A 25,397-nucleotide genomic window follows, 5' to 3' on the forward strand; every position below is an offset into this window, starting at 1 on the left:
CAGGAGTCGCCGGGTTGGGCCCTTTTGACTGTGGATGGCACGGATGAGGCTTAGTTACCGGTTGGTCAGGAGGTAGGGGTGAGCCGAGGCACGCGGCTGAGAACTTGCTGGGGCCGCTTTTGCCGCAGCGTCCCCCGCTTGTCGGCCCCACTATCCTGTAGACGCAGATCCGGGGAAATGGGGCCGGCGGCACCATTCTTGACCACCGATCCGTTGCTGGCGATGACAGAAAAGACAACGTTCGAGAAAAAGGGAACATATGCTGATGAGAATGTTTTTTTGTCGTAACTGTACATCATGCTATACAGACAAGCCAACTTCATAAAGTCAATGTCGTGATGCAAACCCAAGGCATGTGTCTCCTGTTTCCTAACTCCTGTCTTCTCCAACTGCTCCAACTCCCCCAATCCCAACTCCAACCTCACTCATGCCGAGGCTTTTGTCCCCTCAAAACCTCTTCCTCTCCTTTCCCCTCAAATTCACCCTCCACAAACAGCACACACTCTTACTCTCACACCACTTCTTCACATCCTCTGGCGCCACCTCACCAACATACCCGACCCGCGCCAGCTGCCCTGAATTCAACCACGCCGTCAGCTCCTCAATAATAATCGGGTCAAACATTAGCATTTTCTCATGCCATGACGGGTTCTCCACGTCTGTTGACGGTGGCGCTGATGTGACGGCCTCAGTGATGTACTTGAACATATCGAGCTGGCGCGTCGTGGGGCTGGTGACCAGGGATGTATCGTCCGTTTCTTCAGTGACGCTGAGGTCCATGCCTTCGGGGGGCAGAGAGGAGAAGATTTCGGACTTGGGGGAGGAGAGACTGCCTTCGGATTCAGAATCGGCGATTTCGATTACTGACATGGGAGATTTGCGCCGGCGGGGGGTTGTCGCAGTGGTGGTGTGGGTGGGTGATTTTGAGCGTGCCCCGGATGATGTGGTTTTGGTTTTAGTTGTTTCCGCTGCAGTCGCTGTTGCCGTTCTGGTAGGTGACTTCCTACGAAGCAGTGACGTCGTAGATTTCGCAATAGATTTCGTAGTAGTGGTTTTACTCTTGCTAGATGTTGTGGCTGCAGCCGTGGGAACAGCCGTTATAGATGCGGCTGTGCCAGTCAGAAGTGGCCAGTCTTTTGATGAGACGGTAGCTGAAAGAACTGGAGGGAGTAAATCATCCGGCGCAACCAATTTCTCTGCCTCTCTTCTTACGGCAGGCTTGTAAGCTGTGGAAAGTATTACTGTTGGACTCCGTAGAAGTGCATTCCCGAGCTCCGAATCAACGATTTCCACGATTGGTTCGACCTCTGGGGGTGCTTCGGGTTGTGGTTCAGTTGATGCTGCTGTCGATTTTTCTGGGGCAGGTTTGGATGCTTGAGCCTTGGATGACTTTTTGGTAGTTTTTGTTGCGGTAGTAGCGGCTTTTGTCTTCGTGGCAGCAGATTTTTTCGTCGCCTTGGTAGTTGATGCTTTGGCTGCTTTAGATTCCGCGGGCTCGGCTGTCTCGGTCTTTTTAGGCCGTCCACGACCTTTCTTCTCTGGCTCTGGCTCCTCCTCTCCTTCCGCTTCCTTTCTCGTCTTGGATTCTGTCTTGGTTGTCTTCTTTTTGGTCGTTTTTGTTTCTTTTGCGGCTTCGGAAGTGGTTGATGTTGAACTCTTCCTGGGCCGGCCCCTCTTTTTCGGGGGCTCAGGCGGCGTCTCGTCGTCTGATGATGCCGCCGATGATTGCTTCTTTCTTGCTAGATTGGCGGATGTGATTGACATGGAAACCTGTGACAACCTGCTTCCCAGGCCGACCTTGTGCTTGCTTTCCCAGCACTGGTTGAGAAGCGCAATCATTGCTTCTCTCTTCTTGATGGCTTTGAAGCCATACGATGACACTTCTTTTGCTAACCTAGCATCCGTGTATAGCTCGAAGTTTGGTCGTGGCGGCATCTGCGACTGTGATGGTGCAGAATTGCGCGACTGCGACAACAACATGAGTTGCTCTTGGTTACTTGGCGGCGGCTCGAACTCAGGGCTTACATGCTCCCCGTCTTCAGAATCGTCAATTTGGATTAGGGGCGCGACAGCAGCTGGTTTTTGAGAGGAGGGCGGAGTAGAAGTCGCAGCTCCTCCCACAAGTTCCGACACGTCTGGGAAGTTATCAGAGTCGATCACAATCTTAGACACTCCGTTGGGGGAAGCAGGTTGGCTAAGATCCTTCACAGGAGCAGCAGCAGATATGGAGCCAATAACAGACGACACATCCGGAAACTCTGAGCTGTCATCGGACAGTAGTTCGATACGATCATTGACGGCAAATGATCTCGCTGCATTGTTCTCCTGGGATTTGCTACACAGCAGACGATCCAATGACGGAGAAGATGCCGTGAGATCGATCTCTTCCAGATCGACCAGGTCGCCGTTCTCATCCCTGGCACCGGCCGCCCAGAGCCCCGTCCCCGGTCGCTTCCTGATGGCCAGGTTGCTTTTCGTTACCGGGGAGCTGCCAGTGAACGGGTCGGAGTCTGTTTGGTTCGAGATCTTCATGGCCTCATGGACAGCCCTGAGCAGCTCAGGGTCATCCTCGAGAGCCAACTGACTCGCGGTCCCAAAGACGAAATCCTGTCGAGAAACCTCCTTCAAGGCGCTCTGCGGTGAGAGCAGGACCGGCTTAGGCGGCTCTTGCTTCTTTCGAGAAGCATTGCCCCTTGGTTTGATTGCCCGCTTTGTTGGCTTTTTTGGTACCGTCTTTGCTTCCTCCGTGCTTGCCCCCTTGTCGGCGTTAAGGTAACTCAACATGGAGCCCTGCTTGGGACCGTTCTCCCCCATGGCGACATCGCTATCCTCGGACACCCGATATGCGGCAGTAGCCAGCTCGGTCAATGTCCGCTGCTTCTTCTTAATCCTTGGTTTTGTCGGTGACGCTTCTGGTGATGGCTGCATCGACGACACAGATCCCATTTCGATCAGCTTTCGTTTTCCAAGCACCTCGGTTCGTGCTGGCGCTGCATCAAGGTCCGTGCGAGGCAGATCATCCTCTTTCAGGCCAAAGGTGTCCTGTAGATTCCTGAACACTTCCTTCGGTGAAGGTCGACCATCCTCCTCAGGAGAAAAGACCTCCTTAGTCGTCGAGGAATCGAGAGGCGGTAGCACCGAATTAAGATCACGAGGGGGTGTCCAATCCAGGCGTCGTGCCAGAGCCAGTTCTTGAGGAGCTGGCGCAAAGTGTCGACTGACAGTTTCGGTTTGCTTCCTTGACTGTGAGTCCTTTGCCGACGGCTTCGTCACCATCCCATTGGACAGCTTCTCCTGCGCCATGGCTCTAGATGCGTCGCTCATAGAGTTCACGTCAACCTTGCGGCTTGCGGGCTGGCTGTCGGCCTTGAGGCTGTCCAAGGAGAAGGCAGTCTGGGGTTGGTCGTCTTCCGAGTCGAGAATTATCGCATTTTGTGCGGTTTGTGTGATTGGCGCTTTCCCTCGGCCGATGGGCATGCTTTCATCTGATATGCCACTGCCTGACGACTGCCATGTTTTAGCAGCGCTAGTGAGAGTCTGTGGCGCATCATCGGGAATGGACGCGGCATGACCGCCATCGCGCAAGAACGGTCTTGGGTTCGATTTCAGGGGGAGGTCAGGGAGTAGTGGGAAGTCAGGCGAGGACGATATTACAATAGGGGACTGGTCTGCGATCATCTTGGCGGGCAGGAATGGAGATACTAAACCGATATAAGCCGGAGTGGACGCCCTAGTTCTTAAAGCAAGCAGCAGCGCGATGCGGCCAGCGCAAACGGGCCGACAGCGCACCAGAGCCGTGGACAACAATTTTGTGGGTTGAATCGCAGAGCTAACACGTCTGACTGTTGAAGTGCATTGGGACGTGGCCCAATTGATGTGCCAGGTCCTCGAGTGGCGTGCCGTCATCAAGCACGACGGACGCCGAACACAACAAAAAGGAAACATTGCATTGATGTCTCACAAGAAACGCGGCCCCACATTTCCACAGCGCGCCTTCTGCTGTGGCTGCGCGAAACATTCGCGCCATCAGCTGACTCTTTGCAGAATTCACTTTTAGACTGCGCACCTAGTGGGCTCCCATGGTCCGTGCTCGCCCCAACCCAACGCCCCACTAGCCACAGGCACCCACCAAATCCGCCAAAAGTGGTCGAAATTCGAAGCCGAGATCTGAAATTTGCAGTCCTGCTCCCCGACACCGCAACGCATCCCCCGAGTCTCGTCCTTCCGCAGAACTCGACACCAATCGCAAAAATGGAGAACGATCGCGGCGAGATTGTCGACCTGTAAGAGGCTTTTCCAGACGATGAATCTCGGGCATTAGAGAGCCCATGACGCATGCAGTCTTGACTGACACCACTCCCCCCAGCTACGTCCCCCGCAAGTGCTCTGCCACCGGGCGGATCATCAAGGCCAAGGACCACGGCTCCTGCCAAATCACTATCGCAAAGGTCGACGAGAACGGCCGTGCCATCCAGGGCGAGAACATCATCTACGCCTTCTCGGGTTTCGTGCGTGCCATGGGTGAGAGCGACGATGCTCTGAACCGCCTGGCCCAGCGCGACGGCCTGCTCAAGAACGTCTGGAGCGCCCAGCGGTAAATTGCGATCGCTAGCGATATTTGAAAGGGAGATGGTACGCCGACGCGTCATCAGGTGACAGAATTGGGCAACCACTGACACGTCACAGATGTGCGTTTTATGACCCGACGCTTCTCAGGATTTAGACGGCGGACGGAGGGACGACGGCTGGGACATGGTTTTTTGCGCTTGTCTTTGCGGAGCTGCATCTTTACCGGTAGCTCGATGGCGTCAACGGACATTGTCTCTCGGATCAAAATACACTGGCATCGTGATGACCTCGATTCGTCTCGCTTCTTTGTTCCTTTCACGTTTCCTTGGCCGCTTTCCTCGCCCTCTGAATTGTGACACCAACCGGCTAGCGAAGCCTCCTCGGATATGCTCGATATTAGAGGTGGCTGGAGCTACTTTGATAGCTTCCGTGCCGTAAATTAATCTCCAGGCCACGAAAAAGCCGTAACGAAGAGATCGCTCGTTATGGTACAGATACGGGTCTGACAATTTGTCACATGTTTCTTGGTGTGTGCTGGCGAGACCAGTAAACGTCTTAGCTGTCTTCTCAGAGCCCTCTCAGGATACTCCCCGCCCCCCCTTCTCCTTGCAAGACTGAAAACGAGGATTCCCGAAATCCCCTAAACCTAGTCCACTTCTCTACAGTACACCTTCCCGTTAACTTTCTCGAAGTCTCGAGATTACTTGCTACCAATTTGTCAGCAGTTGTATTGGTCCACTTGCTACCCCCTGAGCAGGCTCGTCCAACTTTTGAATCCAACCCAGCGATCTGCGAGGGATTTCTTGGCTCCTTAACACGATTGGCATTTGACCATTGGCCCTTAATCCAACCATATGGGCTCTTAGCCTCTTTATGATGGTTACCTGGGACAGTGTTCCGGCATCTCTTCTGTACCATTGACCCCATTATCTGTTAGAGGCAAGATGTATTGTTGGACGGATCATTTCAACTATAGCATTGGACTCTGCCATTTGAAAGTAGTGTCTTTTCTTGAATCTACACTAACTTTCTCAAGCATTTGTCAAACTATCTTTAAACCCTGTGTGATGGCATGCTCAAGCGCTGAAGATCTTCCTCAGCATATCTGCTCTCCGTGCGGATGTGTCTCGATGCGCTTCGTCCCTTGCCTGCCTTCTCTCTTCAGTCGGTTCTGTGAGCTTTCATCCATTTTCCGGGTCCTTTTATCCCAGCTTAACCAAACTTTCACCCATCCTAGTCCGAAGCGGCATTGTTGGACCGAGGACAGCTTCTCCCATAACAACACAGTCTCATCTCATTTTCTGAAGCTGCCTGTCTATGAGTTCATTAAAACTGTCGACTTCTGTTTCTTGGGGGATTTGTCTTATCGAATCGCCCTGACATTGCCTTTCCAGTGTTACCTAACTCCATGACTTTGGAATTGAAACCTGATCCAACGTAATCACTCTTGGTTGAATTCGAACTGCTTTTTAACCGTGAACGGACCCTGACTACTCTCAAGCTCTCGAAGATGGGGCCTTGGGTGGAAAACTTACCCCCCTGGCTAAGTAACTTCCTTCCGCCCTTTGTTGAAACTGGCTCGCCTCTACAAAGCCTCCCATCAGAATCACGATCTTGCATATTACATTCACCCTTTCCGATTTTTAAAGTCATCCTCAAGATACTTCATCTGGACGCGTTAAGACCCTACCTCAACTGAACTCCAAGAGCTCGTCCTCCTCCCGAAAAACCTTGCCAAGGCCCCTCTTGGAGAGATCGATTGGAGAAGTCAGGTACCAAAACGCCCACGAGCTTTTCATACAGCCAGTTTGGCTTTTAAACCCGAGTGACCTGAGGTCGGGGCCTGTACTAATGGCTTTGGCAAGGCACAGAGAGTGAATGTAGATCAATGAGTGAACGCGGTGCGACGCATGAAGTCCAGGCTACCGAGTACCTTCCCTCATGTCATTGGCGATATTGTTGAAGTTGAAGGCGGTGAAATAAAAACCCTTTAACTCCCAGTAGGAGTCGAGGGTATTCCGCCAAGGCTAATGTTAGCAACCAGCTGCATGCCAGGTGAGATGCGGCCGCCTCTCCCAGAGCCAACTTCCCATTTGACCAAAGATCTATCAATTTTTTTGTCGCAGTTCATGCTTTGCAGGGTTCTGATAACAAAGTCGAAGCCAACTGAAGAGCATTATTTTAATCTGAATTATCGAGAAACAGGACTATCAAGAAGTTAGTTTTGGACATGGATAGCCTTTTACAACCTCGTAAGGTGCCGTGAACAAGGCGGAACCCGATTATACGAACAGCGCGAGCTGAATCAGTTACGCTCCTTCTAGCGCTAGGTCAAATGCCCTCAGACAGCCTTTTGTCCATGCTCTTCAGGTTAAGTTCCTTATTTCATGACGTGCTCATGGATCACTGGGAGACAGACACAATGCCTGTTAGCTGTCTGCTTGTCACCATCTATTGCTTGTGAAGATCACATGCCATCAACTAGAGAACCATGGACGAGGAATATAGTCCTAAGTGCCAACGACGACGCTCTTCCTGCCCATGGCATCCATACGCGCCATTGTTTTTCCTCTCCTGTGGGTGTTCAGACGAAGAAGAAGACGAATGTTGACAAAAAGTCTAAGAAGACTATACCAAGCCCAAGACAATAACGTGGTGCTGATTATCACCCAGTCAACCTTTCATTACTCTTCTTAATTCTGACAGCACAGGTACAAAACATGGAATGTGCCAGCCAATACCAGCACCAGTGTAGACCTAACGGAGGAGTAACGGTCGCTATATCCAGCAACTAGCCCCTCGAGACCCATATTTCTAGCTACGTCCGACAGCAGCCCTAGGTCTATTCACTCGCTCGGATTGGTGTTGACACCAACAAGAGACTTCAGAAGCCTGCTTCTCTCAAGACCATAAATGACCAACACAAGCAGCTCCTGAACCCATCAGTCCTCCACTGCGGACAAAGTCACAAACGATCTTTGGGTTTCTCCCCAGCGGTTGACTCTCACTCCCGGACGGAGCAAACCTTCTCTGCACATGGCTCCAACCTCTGGTGAGAGGCTACGTTCGACTTTGCAGTTAATGCTTTCATGATCAGCAAGTGGTTTGAGCAACGGGCTCTATTATCGCGCCTTACATTGGGCTCAAAATGAGGGCGGATAACCAAGTCTGCCCCAACAGCGGGTTAGGCCATCAACCTCCTGGTCTCAGCTCTAACACTTGGAGCAACCACCAAGATAATCCCCCTCTCTTCATGCCACCCAACGAACGCACGAACTGCCAGTTCCAATTGAAATCTTCCTACCGCCGGCTGCGGCCCATCGTAAACTAATTGCGGGCTCCGATGGCGGGCACCAGATTGATCCACTTCGTACCTGCCTATATCGGGCTCAAAGGACAAGCATGGGTTCGCCTTATCGGCTCTAACAGCGGACGCGCAAACTATCAATTCTACTTCGACAGCCCGCCACCACCGGAGGATATCGGAGCCATGACTTCGCCCGCTGTTGCTTCACCGGCGACAACCTGGACCAGGCACCTCTATCAGCATCGACAGCGGGTGCCGGCACCGGGTTGACCTCCTGCTCTCAATGCCAGCGACGCCAGCAGCATTCGACCTTCCAACTCGGGTTCACATCCCTCCGCCTGCAACCGCCGGCCGTGACTTCAGCTGGCATTATAAAGCAACAGCCAGCTCCGATAGCGGGCTGGGTACAACCCTCTCGCCTTCCGCCCGACACCGGGCGCTCGGGCGATACGTTACCTATTGTCTCCCATGCTAGGCACTACTATATCACTCTCCCAATCGATTCGGAACCGCAACTGTTGTAACCCCTCTTGTGCCTAGTATACTGCAGCCAGTGTCCTATCAGCCGCAAGCCGCAATCTACTTCTCACGTTGATCATCTGGGTCAACCGCCGGCTGCTGCTGCTGCTACTGTATGTTGCGAGATTGAACCTTTTTGGACTTCTCTCGGTGTAGACTCATTCACTGGTAAGTATAGTGATATCTCTGCTTACTTACCGAGTAGTCCTTCAGGGACTATGAGCGCTGACAACTAAAAAATGGGTTTTCATGAACTTTGACGTTAAATGCCACAATAATATGCCACGTAAGTCGGAAGGCATCCGGCAACAATGCTTTCCAGACTTAGCACTGAAAAGATGATGGCAACTCTCCATGTCCATGAAGCCGGCCAGGGGTTTCATATGGGACGTTCAGGTTGCCAAAAAGGGCTAGGTTGACGTCATTGATTGTCCCAAGATGAAGCCCAGAGCAAAAGGTCAGTAAATTGCGTCACCACCTGCAATGAACTGCTGGTATAAGTCAGGGCTCGGGTATAAGAGACAGGATATCTGACCCCTTGGCTGAATACATCAGGTTGATGAGCGTTCATAAACTCTAAGCTTTTTGAAGCCTTCTTCAACCAACGAATTATATACTGTGAGCAGTCAAGAGCAATAACCATGTCCGAATCCAAGTTTGAAGAGGGCACGATGAAGCCTGTGCCCCAGAAGTCCCAGGCTCAAGACCTACCTGGGTGGGTTATCGCTCTGTGTCCAGGTTCTAAAAGCCAAAAATTGCTGACTTTCTCCCAGTCTTGAGAAAAAGATGGAACCCTCCAGCGAATCAACAAAGCTAGAAGGCAAAGGCCAAGCATACGAATACCTCGCAGCAGGCAAGCTCAAAGGCTGCAAAGCTCTCATCACAGGCGGAGAGTAAGCCCCTATCTACCCATCATGTCGAGACATAACCCCATCAGTCCCTTATTAACACCGTGCTCCGTCTCAGCTCTGGCATAGGCCGCGCAGTAGCCGTTCTCTTTGCACGCGAAGGCGCCGACATAACAATCGCCTATCTCCCCGACGAGCAACCCGACGCCGAAGACACCGGCAGAATGGTCGAAGCTGAAGGCCACCAATGCCTTCTAATTCCAGGGGACTTAACAGACTACAAACATTGTGAAGATGTCGTCAAGAAGCACGTCGACAAGTACGGGGTTATCCATGTCCTGGTCAACAACGCCGCTAGACAGGTCATGTGCGACGATTTTGCGAAGATAGATATGGGGACGGTAGAAGGGACGTTCAAGACAAATATTTTGAGCATGTTTGCTTTGACGAAGTATGCGCTGCCGCATATGGAGAGGGGAGGGTCGTAAGTTTTCCCTGACTTCAGGCTTCAGGAGGGTTGAGCTGACTGGTCAGTATCATAAACACAACCTCGACCGTTGCTTTCAGGGGCACAGGCGCCATGGTCGACTACGCGGCCACTAAAGGCGCCATCGTTGCGTTCACAAGGGCGCTGGCGGTGCAGCTCATGCCAAAGGGTATCCGAGTCAACGCGGTCGCGCCAGGGCCGGTACACACGCCGCTGCAGCCAGCATCACGGCCGGCAGAGCAGATGGAGGGTTTTGGCGGCAAGTCGCGTATTGGGAGGATTGGACAGCCAAGTGAAATTGCGCCAAGTTTTGTATTTTTGGCGAGTAAGGACTCGGAGTTGTACTTTGGGCAGATATTACATGCTTATCCGTTGGGTGATTAAAGGGTCGTTTTAGCCCGGGATAAGCGTCAGGGGACTTGAGGCTAGGATTCAATATGATTCCTAGAGAAAAGAAGTTGCACCGTCTCAAAATTTTTGACAGAGGTTGATGCAGCAAGCCTTTGCTTAAACTAGATGACACTACAAGGTTGAGGTTATGTCTGTTGGCGCTTGGAAAGTACAAAGGGGTTTTGATGGAGAAACCCTAGAGGTTAACTCCGGAATTGATGGAAATAAAAAGACCGAATTAGGGAATGATATCTAAGGGTTCACAAGATCTAGAAAAAGGCTTGTACTCAGCAGAGAACAACATGTAATTTGAAGTTAACCAGGAACAAGATGGCGATGAGGTGGTCGGTGGAAGAAACAGGAAGCTAAAATCGAGCCTGCCTTTAACTTCGCCCTGTAGGGCCCCTGTTCGAGGCCCATTTCCAGTTTCTGATTGGTCGCCTAGCCCTCGCTAGAGCGCCCCGTTTCCCAGCTATCAGCGGGGAATATACCCGTCACAGCGGGCAGGGCTCCTGAACAACATAAGCTGCAGCTTGAAGCACAAGATTCCCTGTGAGAGATGCCGGTCAAGCTGAAAGGTACCTATCGATCAGCCTGCAGTTCGCCGTCCATCCGCTGTAACACATTTCCCATGAGCCAATCTTAGTGCCTGCATGGTCGCGATGTTCGTCCCAAATCTGCTAAGATATCCGAAACCCCTCCTTTTAGATCTCGGTCACTCATCGAGCCCTCCTTGACGAACTTCTTGTGATAGCACTAATATCTTCCGTTATAGCCTTACCGGAGATCAAGACCCCTCTTCCTTTTGACTCCCAACAAAAAGACCATCATCAGAGTTGAGGACCCAAACATTCCAACTCTACCCCAAAACCAACTCACAACCCCGCTTAGACCTCAAACATGAGCCCCTCCTCCGACCAACCACAAGAAACAACCCTCCCTCCCATAGAACCCATCAACCCCTCCCTCGTAACTTTCACCATCGCCACCCCGCATCAACGTATCCTCTCCTGGAGACTCAACGGCGCTTCCTGGGCCTCCCCTCTCACCCTAGACCAGTATGTCGGCCGCGAACAGACCCTCTCCGAAACCGAGCTTTCCGCCAACGGCGGCACCCTCTACTACATCTTACACCACCGTGATGATCCGGAGCTGATTATCTCCGCGTGCGAGGTGACAAGTAAAAGGCTTGTTATCGCGGGTCCGGGGACGAATGGATCGAAGGTGGGAAATGGGTATGCCATTGCGAGTGTGTTTACGAATCCGAGGTTCCGGAACCAGGGGATGGCGAGTTATTTGTTGAAAAGGGTGCAGGAGGAGGTGGATAAACGGGGGGATGAGTGTGGGGTGTTGTATAGTGATATTGGGAGGGTTTTCTATACGCGGTTGGGGTGGAAAGATTTCCGCACACCACAGTTATTGGCTGGTATTGAGGGCGACGCTACGGCGTTTCCTGTCCCTGAAGGGGTTGAACTGCTCAACGAAGATCAGGTTCGCAAACTGTGCGAAGACGACGTCAAAGCCGTGGAGGAAGAGTTCTCCAGACTGGCGGCTGCCCCCGATGGCAAGACACACATCGTTTTCTTGCCAACCCCAGCTCAATTCTCATGGCACTTTGCTCGTGACGGATACGTTTGTCCCATTCTGCGTAACCGTGAGGTGCAGTGGCGCGGTGCGCGCACAGAGGATGGGCTGGCTTGGATCGCGTGGGACCATGATTTGCGCGAGAAAAAGCTCAAGATTTTGCGGATCGTGTCACGTCATTCAGCTGAGGAGAAAAAGAAAGCGGTGAAAAGACTTTTGCTTGCTGCCATGGCTGAGGCAAGGGATTGGGATGTGCCCAAGGTGCTGGTTTGGGAGCCGAGCGAGGAGGTGAGCGTTGCTGCGACGGAGATTTGGAGGGAGCTTGGCCCGAAGGTATCGCTTGTTTTCGAGGAGAGGGAGGACGGATCGATTCCGAGTCTGAGGTGGCAGAACGGAGAGAACAGGGAGGTTGTTTGGCATCACAATGAGTACTATGGTTGGTGCTAAAGGGTAGGTCTTGCATGGTGATGGAATCATGAAGATCTTGTTAGGCAAACAATTACGACAGGAACTACCATTACTCGGGTATCTCGCTTTAAAACACAGCAACACTATATAATACACACTACCTTTTATCATCTGGTGCAATCTGACCCTCACTTTCCCTCCTCGGTTCAGTCAGAGCCTTAACTGTCAGCTCGAATCCAATCATGATAGCCGTCTCAATACCCTCAATCACCGACTCCCCCTCCTGTGTCATTGTTTTGCGCCAATTGCTCATCAAACCAAACTTGGCTTCCAGGATCTTATGCACGACCCTACCCGCTTGAAGTTGGCTTTGTGCAGGGCTTAAGCAGTAAGCCTCTAACGCCTGCTCAACGAGTTCCTGGATCGCCCCCCAAAACATCACCTCCAAAGCCGGGGACATGGCTTCTCTCATGGTATCCCAAACATGATGGCGTTGTGGATCGGTCATGTTATGCGACGCGACCATCTTCCTTTCCTGACTGTCGACTTTCAGCGCCAACCGCTTGACATGTCGGCTCAAGTTCTCCTTCACCTTCTCAGGCAAGTTTAGATCCACGATGTTTAGATGCCGCTGCACCTGCTCGCGTAAACCGTCCGCCGCACCAGGGTTCTCAAGCCACGACCTGACACCAGCCATCCAAAAGCTCATGGTGTCCTCATCGCCCTTAAACTCTTCCCTACCAAGCTGCTCCGCAACGGCGGTGATGTGATCAACCACCTTTCCCAAACAGACCCCAATAGAAGCATACCTCGTCTCTCTCCAAACCGCATCCCACAGAAGCTGCTCAATGGTCTCCGAAACCTGGTGAATCCCAAGCTCAACCATGAGAACATGATGCAGGGCATCTGTGGTCGTCAGTGACGGGTGAACATCATACAGCCCATCGAGATCCGTCGCCTCCTTCAGCCCCACAAAACGCTCATGATACGGATGAATTATAGTAACATAAATCGGGGGCGCATCCTTCCAGTTCTTGACAGCGTTGTAGAAGCACTCCACGATGGAAAACTCATCCTCTCCAACGGAGCCAATTAGCAGGTACAGAAGACACCCGCCGAGAGAAGCCATTAAGAATTTGAGCATATCCCAGAGGACAGTGACTGACTGTCTGCCGCGGAGGAATGCTTGGGGAGTCATGTTAAACTGGAATAGAGCGGTTGGCCTTTGCTGCAAGATCTGAAAGATCAGACTTGACAGTGCGGTGTGGACTGTCATGCCTGGTGCCCAAACCAAATATGCTGAGGGGATATCTGGTGCTAATCGACGCTGCTGGGCTGACCATTGCAAAGCATGTTGGTAGTCTGGCGCGTCGCAAAGGCCCTGGCTTAGACGTGCCCCGCCAGTCACTTTATATGACAAAGTTGAGGGAGACGAGGAAGGTTGAGGGATGGTAGATGGCAGGTGGCGCTGCTCGACCAGAAACCACGGTTCCCAAGCTTGAGAAGTGACTCTGTATGTGGCGGCAAGGTTCTCATAATAGTATGCTTGGTCTTCGAAGCCTTTGAAAAGGATGTTTTTGATATCGAGGAAAAGACGGTGCGGCGAGCCTTCAGGCATATCTTGCCTTTGTTTTAACAGGTGTCGTCCTCAAATGCAGGGAATGGAGCTTACTGTTCAGTTGTAATTCCAGCTGGTTACGGTTGAGTCCACATTCCACACGATTCTGCGCAATGAGGGCCTTGAAGAAATTGTGTTGCACGCTGTATTGGGATTGTTGGAAGTGGTGATCGCGTATATCTCTCTCAACTCCGGCTTCTTTTTCAATCTTGTCCACCAGTGTCTTGACCTGCTCCATGGTTGCGCCAAACCATGTTGGATACGGCCTTACCCATGCCTCGATTCTTCGACCTAATTGACGTCAGCTGCAATCTTTGCAAAAGTGGCAAGGGAGCGCAACTCCTTACGGATGGGGCTTCGCTGGAATTTTTCGTTCACGTCCTTCAAAAGATTGACAACGACTGTGTAAAGCGAGGAGGTCAGTTGGAGCATCTTCGGGGTCGGATGGAGTTTGACTAGGCGTTCCACCCGAGAAAGAGCCAGTCCGATCTCAATCAACATATCAGTGACTTTGTCTAGCAAATCCTTTTGGTTTTTCACCATCTGTCAACGTCAGCAATGCGATTTTACAATGAACCCCGGTGACCTACCATCATCATCAGCTTGATTCCTCCCCAAATCACGGCCAAATGCGAGCAGTCGGCCTGAGAAAGGACGTCAAATACGCCATAAAATATTGCAACGTTTCGAGAAACTTAATCGCTTTACTGCTTTTGGATTCATGAACAGAGTTGTGCAACAGCTCCAAAGCTAATTCAGCCAAGTCGTGAGGTGTGGTATCCTTAAGGATAGCGGCAACATCCAGTTTCAGGTCTTTGCTCGACTTCCGAATGGACATCGCTGCCGAAGCCCAAGCGCGCTTGACCTCATCATAATGCGTATCGCAACGTTCAATATCACCAATTTTCTTATGATCAAACGGTACTACCTGGGCATTATACGGTGGCGGTGAAGGAAATAATTCTGCTGAGCCGTGCGGACTTGATGACAAGCCGAGTCCCAGGCTTGAAATCGACGAGGATGATGAAGATGATGATGATGACGGACGGTTCCATGGTGACGTTGGAGTAAAGAAAACCGAACCACCCGACGACGTAGAGGAAATTGAGGTCGATGGTGCAGAAGATAGCGGACTCCACGGCGGAGGAGGTGACGATGGGGCTAGCAACGCGGTTGATACTGGCTTGCCCTCAGGACTCCAGGGGTTACGGAAGGTGATGGCATTCTGACTCGGTGTCGTGGGTAGTTCACCCGTTTGTGTACCCTCAACGGCTTTCTTGAAGTTGACTCCCAGACCATCCATAGTGCAAGATCTCGGAATTCAGCAGAGTAAACTTAATCCAAGATGGTACTCAACGGACCAAATCCCCTGATAACATGAGTGGGTGTGTCTGGTACAACGTTGTGCTTACAAGCTTGCGAGGGGAGCACGGGAGGAGAAGAGGCTGCGAAAACAGGATGATCAGCATTTAACAGGAGTTGGACATATAGGACGAGCTGCAACTATGTTGGTGCTCAGTGTTGTAAACTTGACATGTCTAGAGAACTTGAGAAGTAGGTAACTTCACATTAAAGTCAACCTTGGCGAATTGATCTTCTTGATGGCCTCCAGTCTCAGGACCTACACTCCCGGAATCTTCTTCACCTGGTCGTTTGATGCAGTTCGAGCCGAGTTGATTGAAATTGGAAGGACTGACTTGCAGTCATCGTCCCCAGCTCACCACACGTGCGGGCCATCCAGTCGGATCCCCAAACAATTGCCCGAAAGCGACAGGGGCCTGTTGCAGGGCGGGGGGCGGGGGTCAGTGAACAACAAAGAACTCAATGACCGCGCCTCCTTTCCGGGGGGTCATTGGACCACGCCACGCACTCGCTAGCATGCAAGTCTCTGCGCTGAAGAATTGTACGGTCCAATCACCATCAGACCTGTTGCTAAGCTCGAGGCGAGAGACCGGCAACGCAGGGGCTCTCTGCCGCTTTTGGTCAAAGAGCATGCTCTGTGGACGGCCCTTATCAACACAATTTTGGTCAAATCTTGAGGCTTTGCGTGATTGAACTTGCGTCTTTCAAGGCTGTAACCGCGCTATCGAGCACCTCCAGAGGCTTTGCTGGCTTCGGTGTGCATGATGGCGGAGGCTTGACCTTGATTCAAGACGGCGATCTTATCAGCTATCTCATCAATCTCTTATCAACGAACATCCCTAAAATTAGGGTAACCAGTGCGAAGCCCAGCCATGGGAGTTTTCATGGTCGAGATGGCCAAAGTATAGAATACAGGGACGATTTCTCCGATGTTTTACACAAGCTGAAAAAAAAGGTTTGGGGCTTTTTGGTGAGAAGGAAACGCTCGGCGCTAGGCTTCAAATGTTCGAGGCAGGATGCGTCACTCTTAACCCTCGCCCCTCTCCTTGACAACTTCATAGTTTTCAAACAAGTTCCCCCAGGGCAAAGTGAATATATTCTGGAGTTAATTATTCGAAAAGTCGATTAAAAAAATAAGGAGATGCTACCAAACAATCAACGCTCACATAGCCACAAGGTTCTTTTTCAAGCGATGCTGGAGAAATTGTTGTGATCAGTGAACTTGGCCTCTTGATCAGATCCACAGCCCCCTACGACTTTCAATTTTCCGCTGGCAAAGGTCCTTCATGCCAAGAAGGCCCACTTTTGGTTCCTTCTGACGACAAGGCAGCAGCCCCACAAGGCAAAGCAGCCTCACCTCACCAAAGAGCTTCTTGGTCTTAAGCTATGGAGACCTGACTTCATTGAAAGGAAGTCGCGATTCAGCCCAAAATTCTGACGTTTCCCAGTTGTGAGAGTTTAAATCGTCAGGCTGGACTCTGTGGTCCCCCTATCAACACAGACCCCCAAGTTTTACCAAGGAATCCCCCAGTTCTAGACGCCAAGCTTCCGCAACATAGGGTCACACAGCAGGCCTTGACAGCAACATCGCTGCTCAGCAGTTTTTCTGCTCGATTTAGAGACATCAAGCCGGTTATCTCAGCTCTTGCTGTAATGCTGCTCTCATTGGCAGCCTCGAATTCGAAGATAATCCTTGATATTGGTCAGCTGAAAGCGATCCCCGAAATCATTGTCGACAGCGAAGGACATACCCTTGACCTTCTTCCCTTCCATCAGTTAGAGCTTTAACCGCCATGATTGCTCAGCCCCTCTGGAGGCAGCTACCCGCCACCGCCCCCGGCATTCCAGCCCTCCTTGTGTCAACGACCTTTGGGCATGATTCTTACAGCATCCATGTCACCGACCTCGCCAATGTGTGGGTTGAGAGCCTAGAACGTAGGCATATCATAGGGCGAGCTTACACCACAGGATCAAGCATCGATCCTTGCGATGGCCCTGACCAGTTCCGCAAGCTGCTCGAACTTATCGGCGCAGCCTTCGATGCGAACGACAAGGACCACCCCAATATCTCCATGACCTTGACCAGGGGAGCTGATGACTCACTTGAGATTGAGATTATTTGTGTTCTCCCCAGGCCTTTGGAGCCCTTCAAGTGGCCAATGGTCCTGAAAAAATGCCCACAGTCAACGCTAGCGTCGGAGTTGGTGTTGCCCCTGATTCAGGCCCAAGAATCTCATGCCAGGGAGATTGACCAACTATGCTCGCTCATTCACGAGAAAGATGTTGTAATCAATCGTCTAGTCGACAAGCTTGAAGCCGCAGGCATTGGGCTGGAACATGTATTCTATGCTTTGTCAGGGAAACGCAGAGTTTCTCGTTCTGTTGCTGAAAGCAAGGTTGGAGGACTTGTTCGGTTCAATGAGGCTGAGTTCAGGGAAAAGGCTTCACAATCTCAGTCTGAGTCCGGGCCTGGAGACGTCTCCTCTCTGCTACGCTCCGTGTTCGGAACCAAAGGGCTACAATACAAGTCTAATATGGACTTGGAAGCGTCCTTGGTTCTCAACGACTGGTGGACGAAGTTCAGCAGAGGTAGACGCATAACCCTTTCCAAGCTTGAACAGCAACAACAGACAACGGCTCCTCCACTTCAACGAGAGCCAACTCCTCCGAAGGACAAGGACGATGACTTTCAGGTGCACACAACGCCATCACGGCGGGATCAAACGCAAGAACCCCCGTCCCGAAAACGAGTCAGTTTAGCTCGGCCGACGACCGCTGACGATGACGAGACTGCCTCCAGCGGAGATGATGAGACAAGTGAGCCGCCACGTTCCGCAAAGGCCCTTACACCGTCAAGGGACCGTCTTGGGCCAATTGGCGGGAAGAAACCTCCATCCCCCTCACCTCCACCACCAGCCGAGTCTCAGAAGAGTACATCATCCAAGACCATGGCCATAGGTGGTGACTCAGAAACCGACTCTGGCACAGCGTCTGAACCAGATAATGATGCCATGGACACTTCTCCCCCGAAGTCACCACCAAGGCCTCAACCTAGGCGCGGGATGCTAGGCCAAATAGGCGGGAAACCCAAGCCAACCCCAGCTCCCGAGCCGAGACGCTCTCCTACTCTAACAGCCTCTGCTCCGCAAGCCAGCCCTGCTCCCAAGCGTCATAAGTTGGGCGTCATCGGAAAGAAAGCTGCCAGTCCTACGTCAGAGGATAGGGGTGCAAGCACTAGTGATGATGACAGAGGCAGGAGTAAAGACCCTGTAGCAGAGAACAGGGGAGAAGAGCGGCCGAGGGAGACGTCTCAGGAGCGGGCTGATAGGAAGCGGGCTGAGCTCGAGAAGAACCTGAAGAAGAAGGCTACTGCTGGGCCGGTGAAGAAGAAGCGTAAGTTCTGAGTTACAGCAACCCATTTGCTGAAGGTATTTGCACAGTTCCAAAAGCTGGCGTCCTTTGAGAACATCGTTGACATCCTGTTCGGTTCTCTTACGCCTTGGACTGTAAGCAAAGTGATGTCATGGCCTAATATCGGGGAGGACTCCTTCACGTCGGCTTTGCATCACTGACTCTGGGGTGATGAGACAATTCGAAACTGTCTGTTGCCAGTCCATCTGCAGCCCGAGGCTGGCTGGCGATTGACTTTACCTGCAACCAGGCTGGTTGCATTACTTCACGGCCGTCAGATTATGTTATCTGCCATACAAATCATAATATCAAGATAATCACAGCTACGTAACTCTGCACCAACGTTTAGTTAGCGTTTACTCCGCGGCCAGGTCTTTGTGACACTTGTGTCCATCTCCCTTAACCATCTTAACGCTAGAAAGCTGCCTAGTATGCACACATCCGCTTCCAGAAAGAGCCATTTCTAAGACAATCGTCTCTCTCGTACAAAATAAAGCCTTATTTCCCTTTCATAGGAGCCAAGACGGATCTCTAGGCGGCATCATTCCCACTTTCAGGCAGGTTCCCGATCCTGTACCAGGCTGTCCCTGCCTTTGTATCCCCATGTTAGTCAAGTACCTTGCGTCTTTTTGACTTGGAGAAACATGAGAACATCTAAAAAAAAGAGAGGGCCTAGACTTTGTTGAGGAGAGGGGTTTAAAAAGCCGGTGACATCCGAGTCGGATGGAACATCAACTTCCCTAATCTGGGTTGTAGCGCAATTACTGAAGGGGAACAGTTATCAGGCAGGAGCTATTCGGTTAGCTGTAACCAGGCACAGATAGCGTTACTGTCTACTACTCAATAGCCGTACCGTTTGAGGAAGTGCTATTCTCACCCTCTTCTCCTTTTGGCTAGAATTTGGCACAGTCCATACGCAGGACCCCAGCATATCAGGCCGCTCTGGAACCAGGACACTGACCAATCGTCCAGAGAGGTGTTGCAAGTGTTCGTTACGAGCCTACACCGAGGTGAAAACTGCCAGTTCCAGGACGGTGAGATTAACACAGAGGTTGTCATGTCGGCTAGCATGGCCTGGTGGGTTGAGTTGGAATAGGGAAGAACCTAAGTTCCCTTCTTGGGACAGGAAATGAGCGTTTGATGCGTACACGAGTGAACACGATGGAGTACAGGAGGTCATACGATGTCTGGGAATTTGAACCTAAGCAAAGAGTGCCTCTTGTTGAAGTGTACGGAGACAGCACAGCCACGTTCATCCCTCAGGGTAGATGACATGGCTGTGTAGAAAAGCTCTGTTTTTTGGTCTTCCTTCCAGCTGTTCAAGTCCAGGGCCTTCCAGGCCAAACTCTGGGGGTAAACCTGGGACGCTTTCACAAGGCACCCTATCCCGTTACCGCGCCTTCCTCGCTCCCCTCTCGCAAGACCGCCCCAAGCCCAAGGTGCTGATCATCTAGACTCCGAGCCTAATGACCCGGAGCAGGTCCCAACGAGGTACATACTTGGGGCCGGCCGGTTTCAAGAACCTTCCCCCTGTACTAGTACACTGCATTTTTTCTAACACACGCTGGTTTTACCCTATGCAGCTTTTTCCCGGAGTTACCTGTATTTAGTCCAACTCAGGTAGCTTTTGCCCGCCGGCGTCGTGAGCACGACCCAGCACCCTCGGGGGTGAACCCGGTCAAAAAAATAGAATAAATAAATAAATAAATAAATCTCTGTCTGGAACCACTGTTGCTAGCCTGTTTTTTCTTTTTTCATACAGTCCCCAAAAACCCGATGTGATCATGATGAAATCATCGACTTAAGTCCAGGATAGCATCGACAAAGCCACCAGGTTCTGAGCAGGCTTGCAATTACAATGCTGAAACATAGCGCAAGTGATTTGATGAGATGGAATTAAGATGCGACTAGAGGTACATTGCACTGCCATCACCACTATGGTTAGCTAGAGTACAATTAATTCTGTCTCCTAGTTTATAGCGTTCTTGGTGTTTGGATGCTGGTATCTATAAACACTGTTCGTGTAATAACTAGCATTATGCATTCCAAGCTCAACAGTCTTCAGTTATTCTTCAACTTCTTTTGCTTATGGCTTTGAAGAAGTAAACTGGGAGAGTCTCGTGCCTCAGTGACTAGGCGGGTGAATATTCAACAGCCAGCCACAAATAGTTGTCATCTAGAGCCTCGCATGAAGAGTTCAGCTGGCTGCATTATGCAAGACATATTGGTATGCTTCGAGAACTTTGAAGATCCTGGTTATCATCACCATGCCCCAAATCAACGCTGGCTTCCAATCTGTTAACTAGGGTTAGTTACGAATATATTTACTCATGTTAGGGATATCAGGGTTGGTGAGCTATGTAAATACAGGTACCCATTCTGCTTGAACATATTATTCTGGCTAATTAATGAAACGTTCTAGACTATTACGCTGTCCTTACTCCAAATACGTAGACCCCTTCAATGTCATGGACCTCGAAAATTTGTCTTCGATTCTGACAACTATTGAGTCTTAGAGCGGTGAAAGTCCCAATCCGCCCACCAGGTGTTGTGCAACATCACCAGCATCTTGGCGCATATTGCTGACAACCTTTTAGTCCGCCAACACACCGCAACCTTACTCTATTCCATATGCTCTATCTGACAGCTCAACAAGAAGCTATCTGGATGCATCCCTTTACTATCATTTCATTAGACACGATGGAATTTCCCCCGAGTGGGTCTCATGACTTAGAATTCACTCTCGCCTATCCTTGAATCCCACCCATAAAGCGATACCGAACTCCTTCTGCACGAGTCGGAACCAACTTATGCACCGGCATCAGCCTTGCATTCCCGTTCCTTCATCATCCCATCTCCATCATCTGGTTCGGCGACTCATCTTGCTTTTCCGACAGGTCCGATCCCTTCCGTTTCCCACAAGCCTGCAACAGCCCATCCGTCACGCCAAAAAAGAATCTCCTCAGCCGCCCGGAGAACCTACAACGGAAGCCCTGCTACCCGCCGACAAGTTGGCTGACAGCCGTTGGTTGAATCGGTAGTGCGAATTGTAAAGGGGCACCCAGCTCCCCCATCTCGCTCGGGGACCTCGCTGACAGAGATTGGAATTTTGGTGTGCAGATCATCCGCTTGGGACCTAACAAGGTAACTCACCCCAACTCTACCCGGGATTATCGGATACCTTGAGGGTGTTCAAGCCTCAACAGCGATGGCTTTGCTTTAGCATAGCTGAAGGGCCAGAAAGGATGAGGGCGGAAGGGCTAAGAAGTACGTCATTGGGAGGATTAATTTCTGCGCGGGGGCTAGAAGTCCATGAAGTTTCGGGGTTTGGAGAGACAGTGGCTCTTTAAGCCTCAACTGCGGGTTGTATGGGGCTGTATGTATGTATGAGGGGACATATCCGACATGCATATCGCCAGGCTACTTGGTAACAAAGAGAGCTGTCATGTGTCAGACATTTGTTGATAAAATACAAGTAAATACTAGTAGAGAAGCTGTCAAGACCGTGTTATCTAGACAACCAAGTTGTAGTCCCGAACCCCCATCCCATCAACACGGAAATCTCAACTTTCCTGTCCGGTCCCGGTACCCCGGATCCTGTGAAGTGCCATTGGCGATCAAATCTTGATCCGAGCGCCATTACGCCGGGGGATCGCCGACAAGACCATCCGGGTGGTGCCCGGGGGACCGAGTTGGTTGGTTGGTCGGAACATGAGCAGGGTGTGTAATGGGTTTGACAGAGACAAAAGATGCCGACACCCGACCGGGAAGGGCTGCCTAACTCAGCTATAACCCCAGGGCAGTGATCCAGTGAGTCAGCCACAGCATCCTTACCTCCCCTGTCACTGGCATGTCGTCCTGTTAAAGAAAGTGGGGCAGCCACTGGCAGTCAGTAGCGTTCACTTCTGGTCGACGGAGGGGGTGCTTGCTAAGAGATGGTGCTGTGCGAGAGGGAATGGGGATATTTTCTCGGTTTTCTTGTTGACGTGAACTGTCCGAGGTTGTGGATAAAATAAACTAGGATCGACAGGTTCAACTGCACTACACACATGAGCGTCATTATCACAACCGCCGGATGGGAGAGACAGCGTGTGTTGTCTCGGTCTCTCGGGCTCAGGAATGTCATCAACATTGATTGGACAGACCACATCACCCTCTTCACGTGCTTGAATGCAACGTGATAGGTACATGTGCATGACAAGGTTAAGAGACTGGGCCAAAAGAGGGAAGTGATGGTATATAGTATGGCATGTCTCAAGAGGCTTTCGGTCCTGCAACGGTACTCGAAATGAGACACGGGCCGAGAATTCCAGTGTGCGGCGCAGCATCATGGATGGGTGCTCACCTGGGCGGCTAGGAACCTGGATGGTGGCTAACGTAAAATCAGCCGCCATAGGTGGTGCAGCTTCTTCGACGGAAAATTCATGTTCCTAATGAGAAAGAACAATATGAAGTGTTAATGACGAGTTAGAGATTACTGTGGCCATTTCCAAGACTTGGAACTGTCGGCGAGCCTGGTAGACAGTGTGAGGGCTGCGCAATAATAGGTCATTTACTGAGATGTCTCACTCTGTTGCACGGGTTGGATCGGGGTTGAGTGCTTGGCAAAAGGATCGCAATGGCTTTGTCTAGACCACCTGCTGAGAATACGATGATAGTTGATGAGTTCGTATTGTGATGGGTTAGATTTTCCCCTTTTGCCGCTCCGACTTATTATCTCAATTGCTAGTCATTGGCATTTCTTTACAATCTGATCCGATCTCAACACCATCTCAGATGTGAGGGCGGGGACTCGACCGTTCAGCATTGGCATTAGCAGGTGGGAGATCGCTGCTTAGCTCGCCAAGTCCCGGAAAGATGATATATCAGATTCTCCCCCACCTCACGGAAAGATGGTACTCTGTACCACAGTTCCACATGACCGTTCGTTATTGCAACGCCGACTTTAACCCCGCTCTGTCCTATCACAGTCCCCTACAAGATAAGGGGGCGGGCAAAGGCTGCCGCTGGCAATCCACAAGTTAGAATACCTAGATGCTTCAATGTAGGGCTCTCGCATGATGGGTGGCAGTGGCATCATTAGGAATAGGAAGCCGAGTGGTGCAGAGCTCGAGTCTGCTTGTGGTCATAGGGCAAAGTTAGGTCGTGCAGTACAGCTGCTGCACAGCCACTAGGACGACAGAAATGCAGGAACATATCAACCAACAAAGACTGACCCCGATGTCTTTCTCAGAATTCTTATAATATATGTGCATACTGCATCAAGCCGGATTCGTCTAGTTCAAAGCCTCTGCGTCCTAGCTCCTGGTGTCATTCCTATCATCAAATGCGTCAACTAGGTAAACTTGAAGCCCAACATTCAGACAGTGGGCATCGCACAATTGGTTACAAGACTGTCAGCTTTGAGAATCCTAAGCCGTATCTATTGGGGGCAGTAAAGTAAACACATTGACGTTCAGGTGACATAAAATGAGCGATAGGCGCCATCGTCTGCAAGAAGAGAGCTGGGGACGATGCTAAACGCGATGCATCCGACTAGGATTAGAAACAATAGCCGACGGAAAAGAAAAGCCGCTGCTAAAACTAGGGGATGGAGTTGCGTAATCTGTGCGTGCTGCGGAGACAGTATGAGTCCCAGGTCGGATAGTTTTCTTCCAAATCATGAAGTAGCTGCCGATTGGATCATGCCATCAAGTGCTGATCAGCCTGGCAACATGGAAACAAAGGTGAATGTCGGTCTTCCGAAGGAAATGTTGTCCGCTTTGTTGGTGATAATGGGTGAAGTCTCCGAGGACCAAGAAGAGCTCTTCACTTTCGTGAGCTTACAGCGCGTTGCGGGCTCCCGACACTTTTTGCTCTCAAGGAAGTAGCTGATGAAGGATTCGTATTTCGGAATGCCGAATAGAGAGGTCTCCCTTCATAGAGGCTCAAGACAATCAGCTGGTTACGCTCCCAAAAAGATCGCCATTAGAGAAAGGAAATCCCGTTAACTGTTGGATATGGACCAACCCAGATCTGCAATGACCTAGGGCTTCCAACTGACCAGACGAAAGTGCGGAGAGGATTTCAAAGCTGCGGTCACCAGGCTGTGATCCACACACTCTGTTAAGCTTAAAGAACGCTGAGCCAGTGATTGCTTGCCTCTCAATAACAGCGGGCCCATACTGTAGGGGATGGAAGGTTAGAGTAATGCCACCGATAACTATTACCCTCGAGTGGTCTGACTTTTTTGAAAATCAGCGATGTGCAGCATTGAATGCATCGATGCCAAGGCCCTCAAAAAGCACGTCACCAACGCAATCTTGGCAGTCTCGGTTTTGGATACGGTCTTTTCGACCAGGAACCTGTGATCGGGACGCATTTTGAAGCTGTACCTTTTTGATCAGTTCCCGGTTTAACCCCACATGAACCAGCGGGTGACCCGACAGACTGGTAACCAATGATGTCCTTGGAGTCCGCCAAGCCAACGACGGTATTCAACACTGTGTGGACAAGGCATAATACCCCTGAATCTCTGCCATCATGAAGCTCTCCAACCGCTGGGCTGAGACATAAAAGACCAAAATGGGAAAGTTGCCCAGAATATCTTGGATCGGGACCTTACAGCTGGTTCTGGGGGTGCGTATGCTAGTTCTGAGACCCAGGTTGGGAACATTTGCAAGGTTTAAGTTGTGATCTCTTCTCCCACCTGCTTGGGACAGAATAACAGCTAACGAACTTGACGCCGTCACGCCGCGGGCACGTTGTGAACGTGCGCAGAGCCGGCGCTTAACAGTGATGAGGTCCCGACTACCCTAGAATGCAATTAATTTGTGATAAACCAGAGCTCTGGTGCGCTTCGAGCCAACAGTCCCTTCCTTGTATGGCGTAATGGAAATTCTTCGACGCAGCTAC

The 25,397-nt window shown here is 51.1% G+C and overlaps 7 protein-coding genes across 7 annotated transcripts; 4 read left to right on the top strand and 3 right to left on the bottom strand.

The window, feature by feature from the left end:
* Positions 1-65: 65 nt before the first annotated feature.
* CTHT_0074190 (uncharacterized protein) lies at positions 66-3,678 on the bottom strand (the record flags this gene model as incomplete). Its single annotated transcript, XM_006697609.1, has 2 exons — positions 66-262; positions 510-3,678. The coding sequence occupies 2 exons, from the start codon at positions 3,676-3,678 to the stop codon at positions 66-68; spliced, it is 3,366 nt and encodes a 1,121-aa protein (XP_006697672.1).
* A 573-nt stretch (positions 3,679-4,251) lies between these two features.
* CTHT_0074200 (40S ribosomal eS21 domain-containing protein) lies at positions 4,252-4,723 on the top strand (the record flags this gene model as incomplete). The annotated part of the gene is made up of 3 exons (XM_006697610.1): positions 4,252-4,283; positions 4,367-4,594; positions 4,687-4,723. 3 exons carry the CDS (start codon positions 4,252-4,254, stop codon positions 4,721-4,723), a joined length of 297 nt encoding a protein of 98 aa, XP_006697673.1.
* Positions 4,724-9,036: 4,313 nt separating this feature from the next.
* On the top strand, positions 9,037-10,114 carry CTHT_0074210 (oxidoreductase-like protein; the record flags this gene model as incomplete). The annotated part of the gene is made up of 4 exons (XM_006697611.1): positions 9,037-9,110; positions 9,169-9,288; positions 9,362-9,727; positions 9,811-10,114. 4 exons carry the CDS (start codon positions 9,037-9,039, stop codon positions 10,112-10,114), a joined length of 864 nt encoding a protein of 287 aa, XP_006697674.1.
* Positions 10,115-11,020: 906 nt separating this feature from the next.
* Positions 11,021-12,151, top strand: CTHT_0074220 (uncharacterized protein; the record flags this gene model as incomplete). Its single annotated transcript, XM_006697612.1, has 1 exon — positions 11,021-12,151. One exon carries the CDS (start codon positions 11,021-11,023, stop codon positions 12,149-12,151), a length of 1,131 nt encoding a protein of 376 aa, XP_006697675.1.
* A 118-nt stretch (positions 12,152-12,269) lies between these two features.
* CTHT_0074230 (uncharacterized protein) lies at positions 12,270-13,968 on the bottom strand (the record flags this gene model as incomplete). The annotated part of the gene is made up of 2 exons (XM_006697613.1): positions 12,270-13,672; positions 13,785-13,968. The coding sequence occupies 2 exons, from the start codon at positions 13,966-13,968 to the stop codon at positions 12,270-12,272; spliced, it is 1,587 nt and encodes a 528-aa protein (XP_006697676.1).
* A 697-nt stretch (positions 13,969-14,665) lies between these two features.
* CTHT_0074240 (uncharacterized protein) lies at positions 14,666-15,033 on the bottom strand (the record flags this gene model as incomplete). The annotated part of the gene is made up of 2 exons (XM_006697614.1): positions 14,666-14,919; positions 14,994-15,033. The coding sequence occupies 2 exons, from the start codon at positions 15,031-15,033 to the stop codon at positions 14,666-14,668; spliced, it is 294 nt and encodes a 97-aa protein (XP_006697677.1).
* Positions 15,034-16,885: 1,852 nt separating this feature from the next.
* On the top strand, positions 16,886-18,496 carry CTHT_0074250 (uncharacterized protein; the record flags this gene model as incomplete). The annotated part of the gene is made up of 1 exon (XM_006697615.1): positions 16,886-18,496. One exon carries the CDS (start codon positions 16,886-16,888, stop codon positions 18,494-18,496), a length of 1,611 nt encoding a protein of 536 aa, XP_006697678.1.
* Positions 18,497-25,397: the final 6,901 nt, after the last annotated feature.

This window comes from Thermochaetoides thermophila (assembly GCF_000221225.1).
Source record: "Thermochaetoides thermophila DSM 1495 unplaced genomic scaffold scf7180000011823, whole genome shotgun sequence".
Lineage (NCBI taxonomy): Eukaryota > Fungi > Ascomycota > Sordariomycetes > Sordariales > Chaetomiaceae > Thermochaetoides > Thermochaetoides thermophila.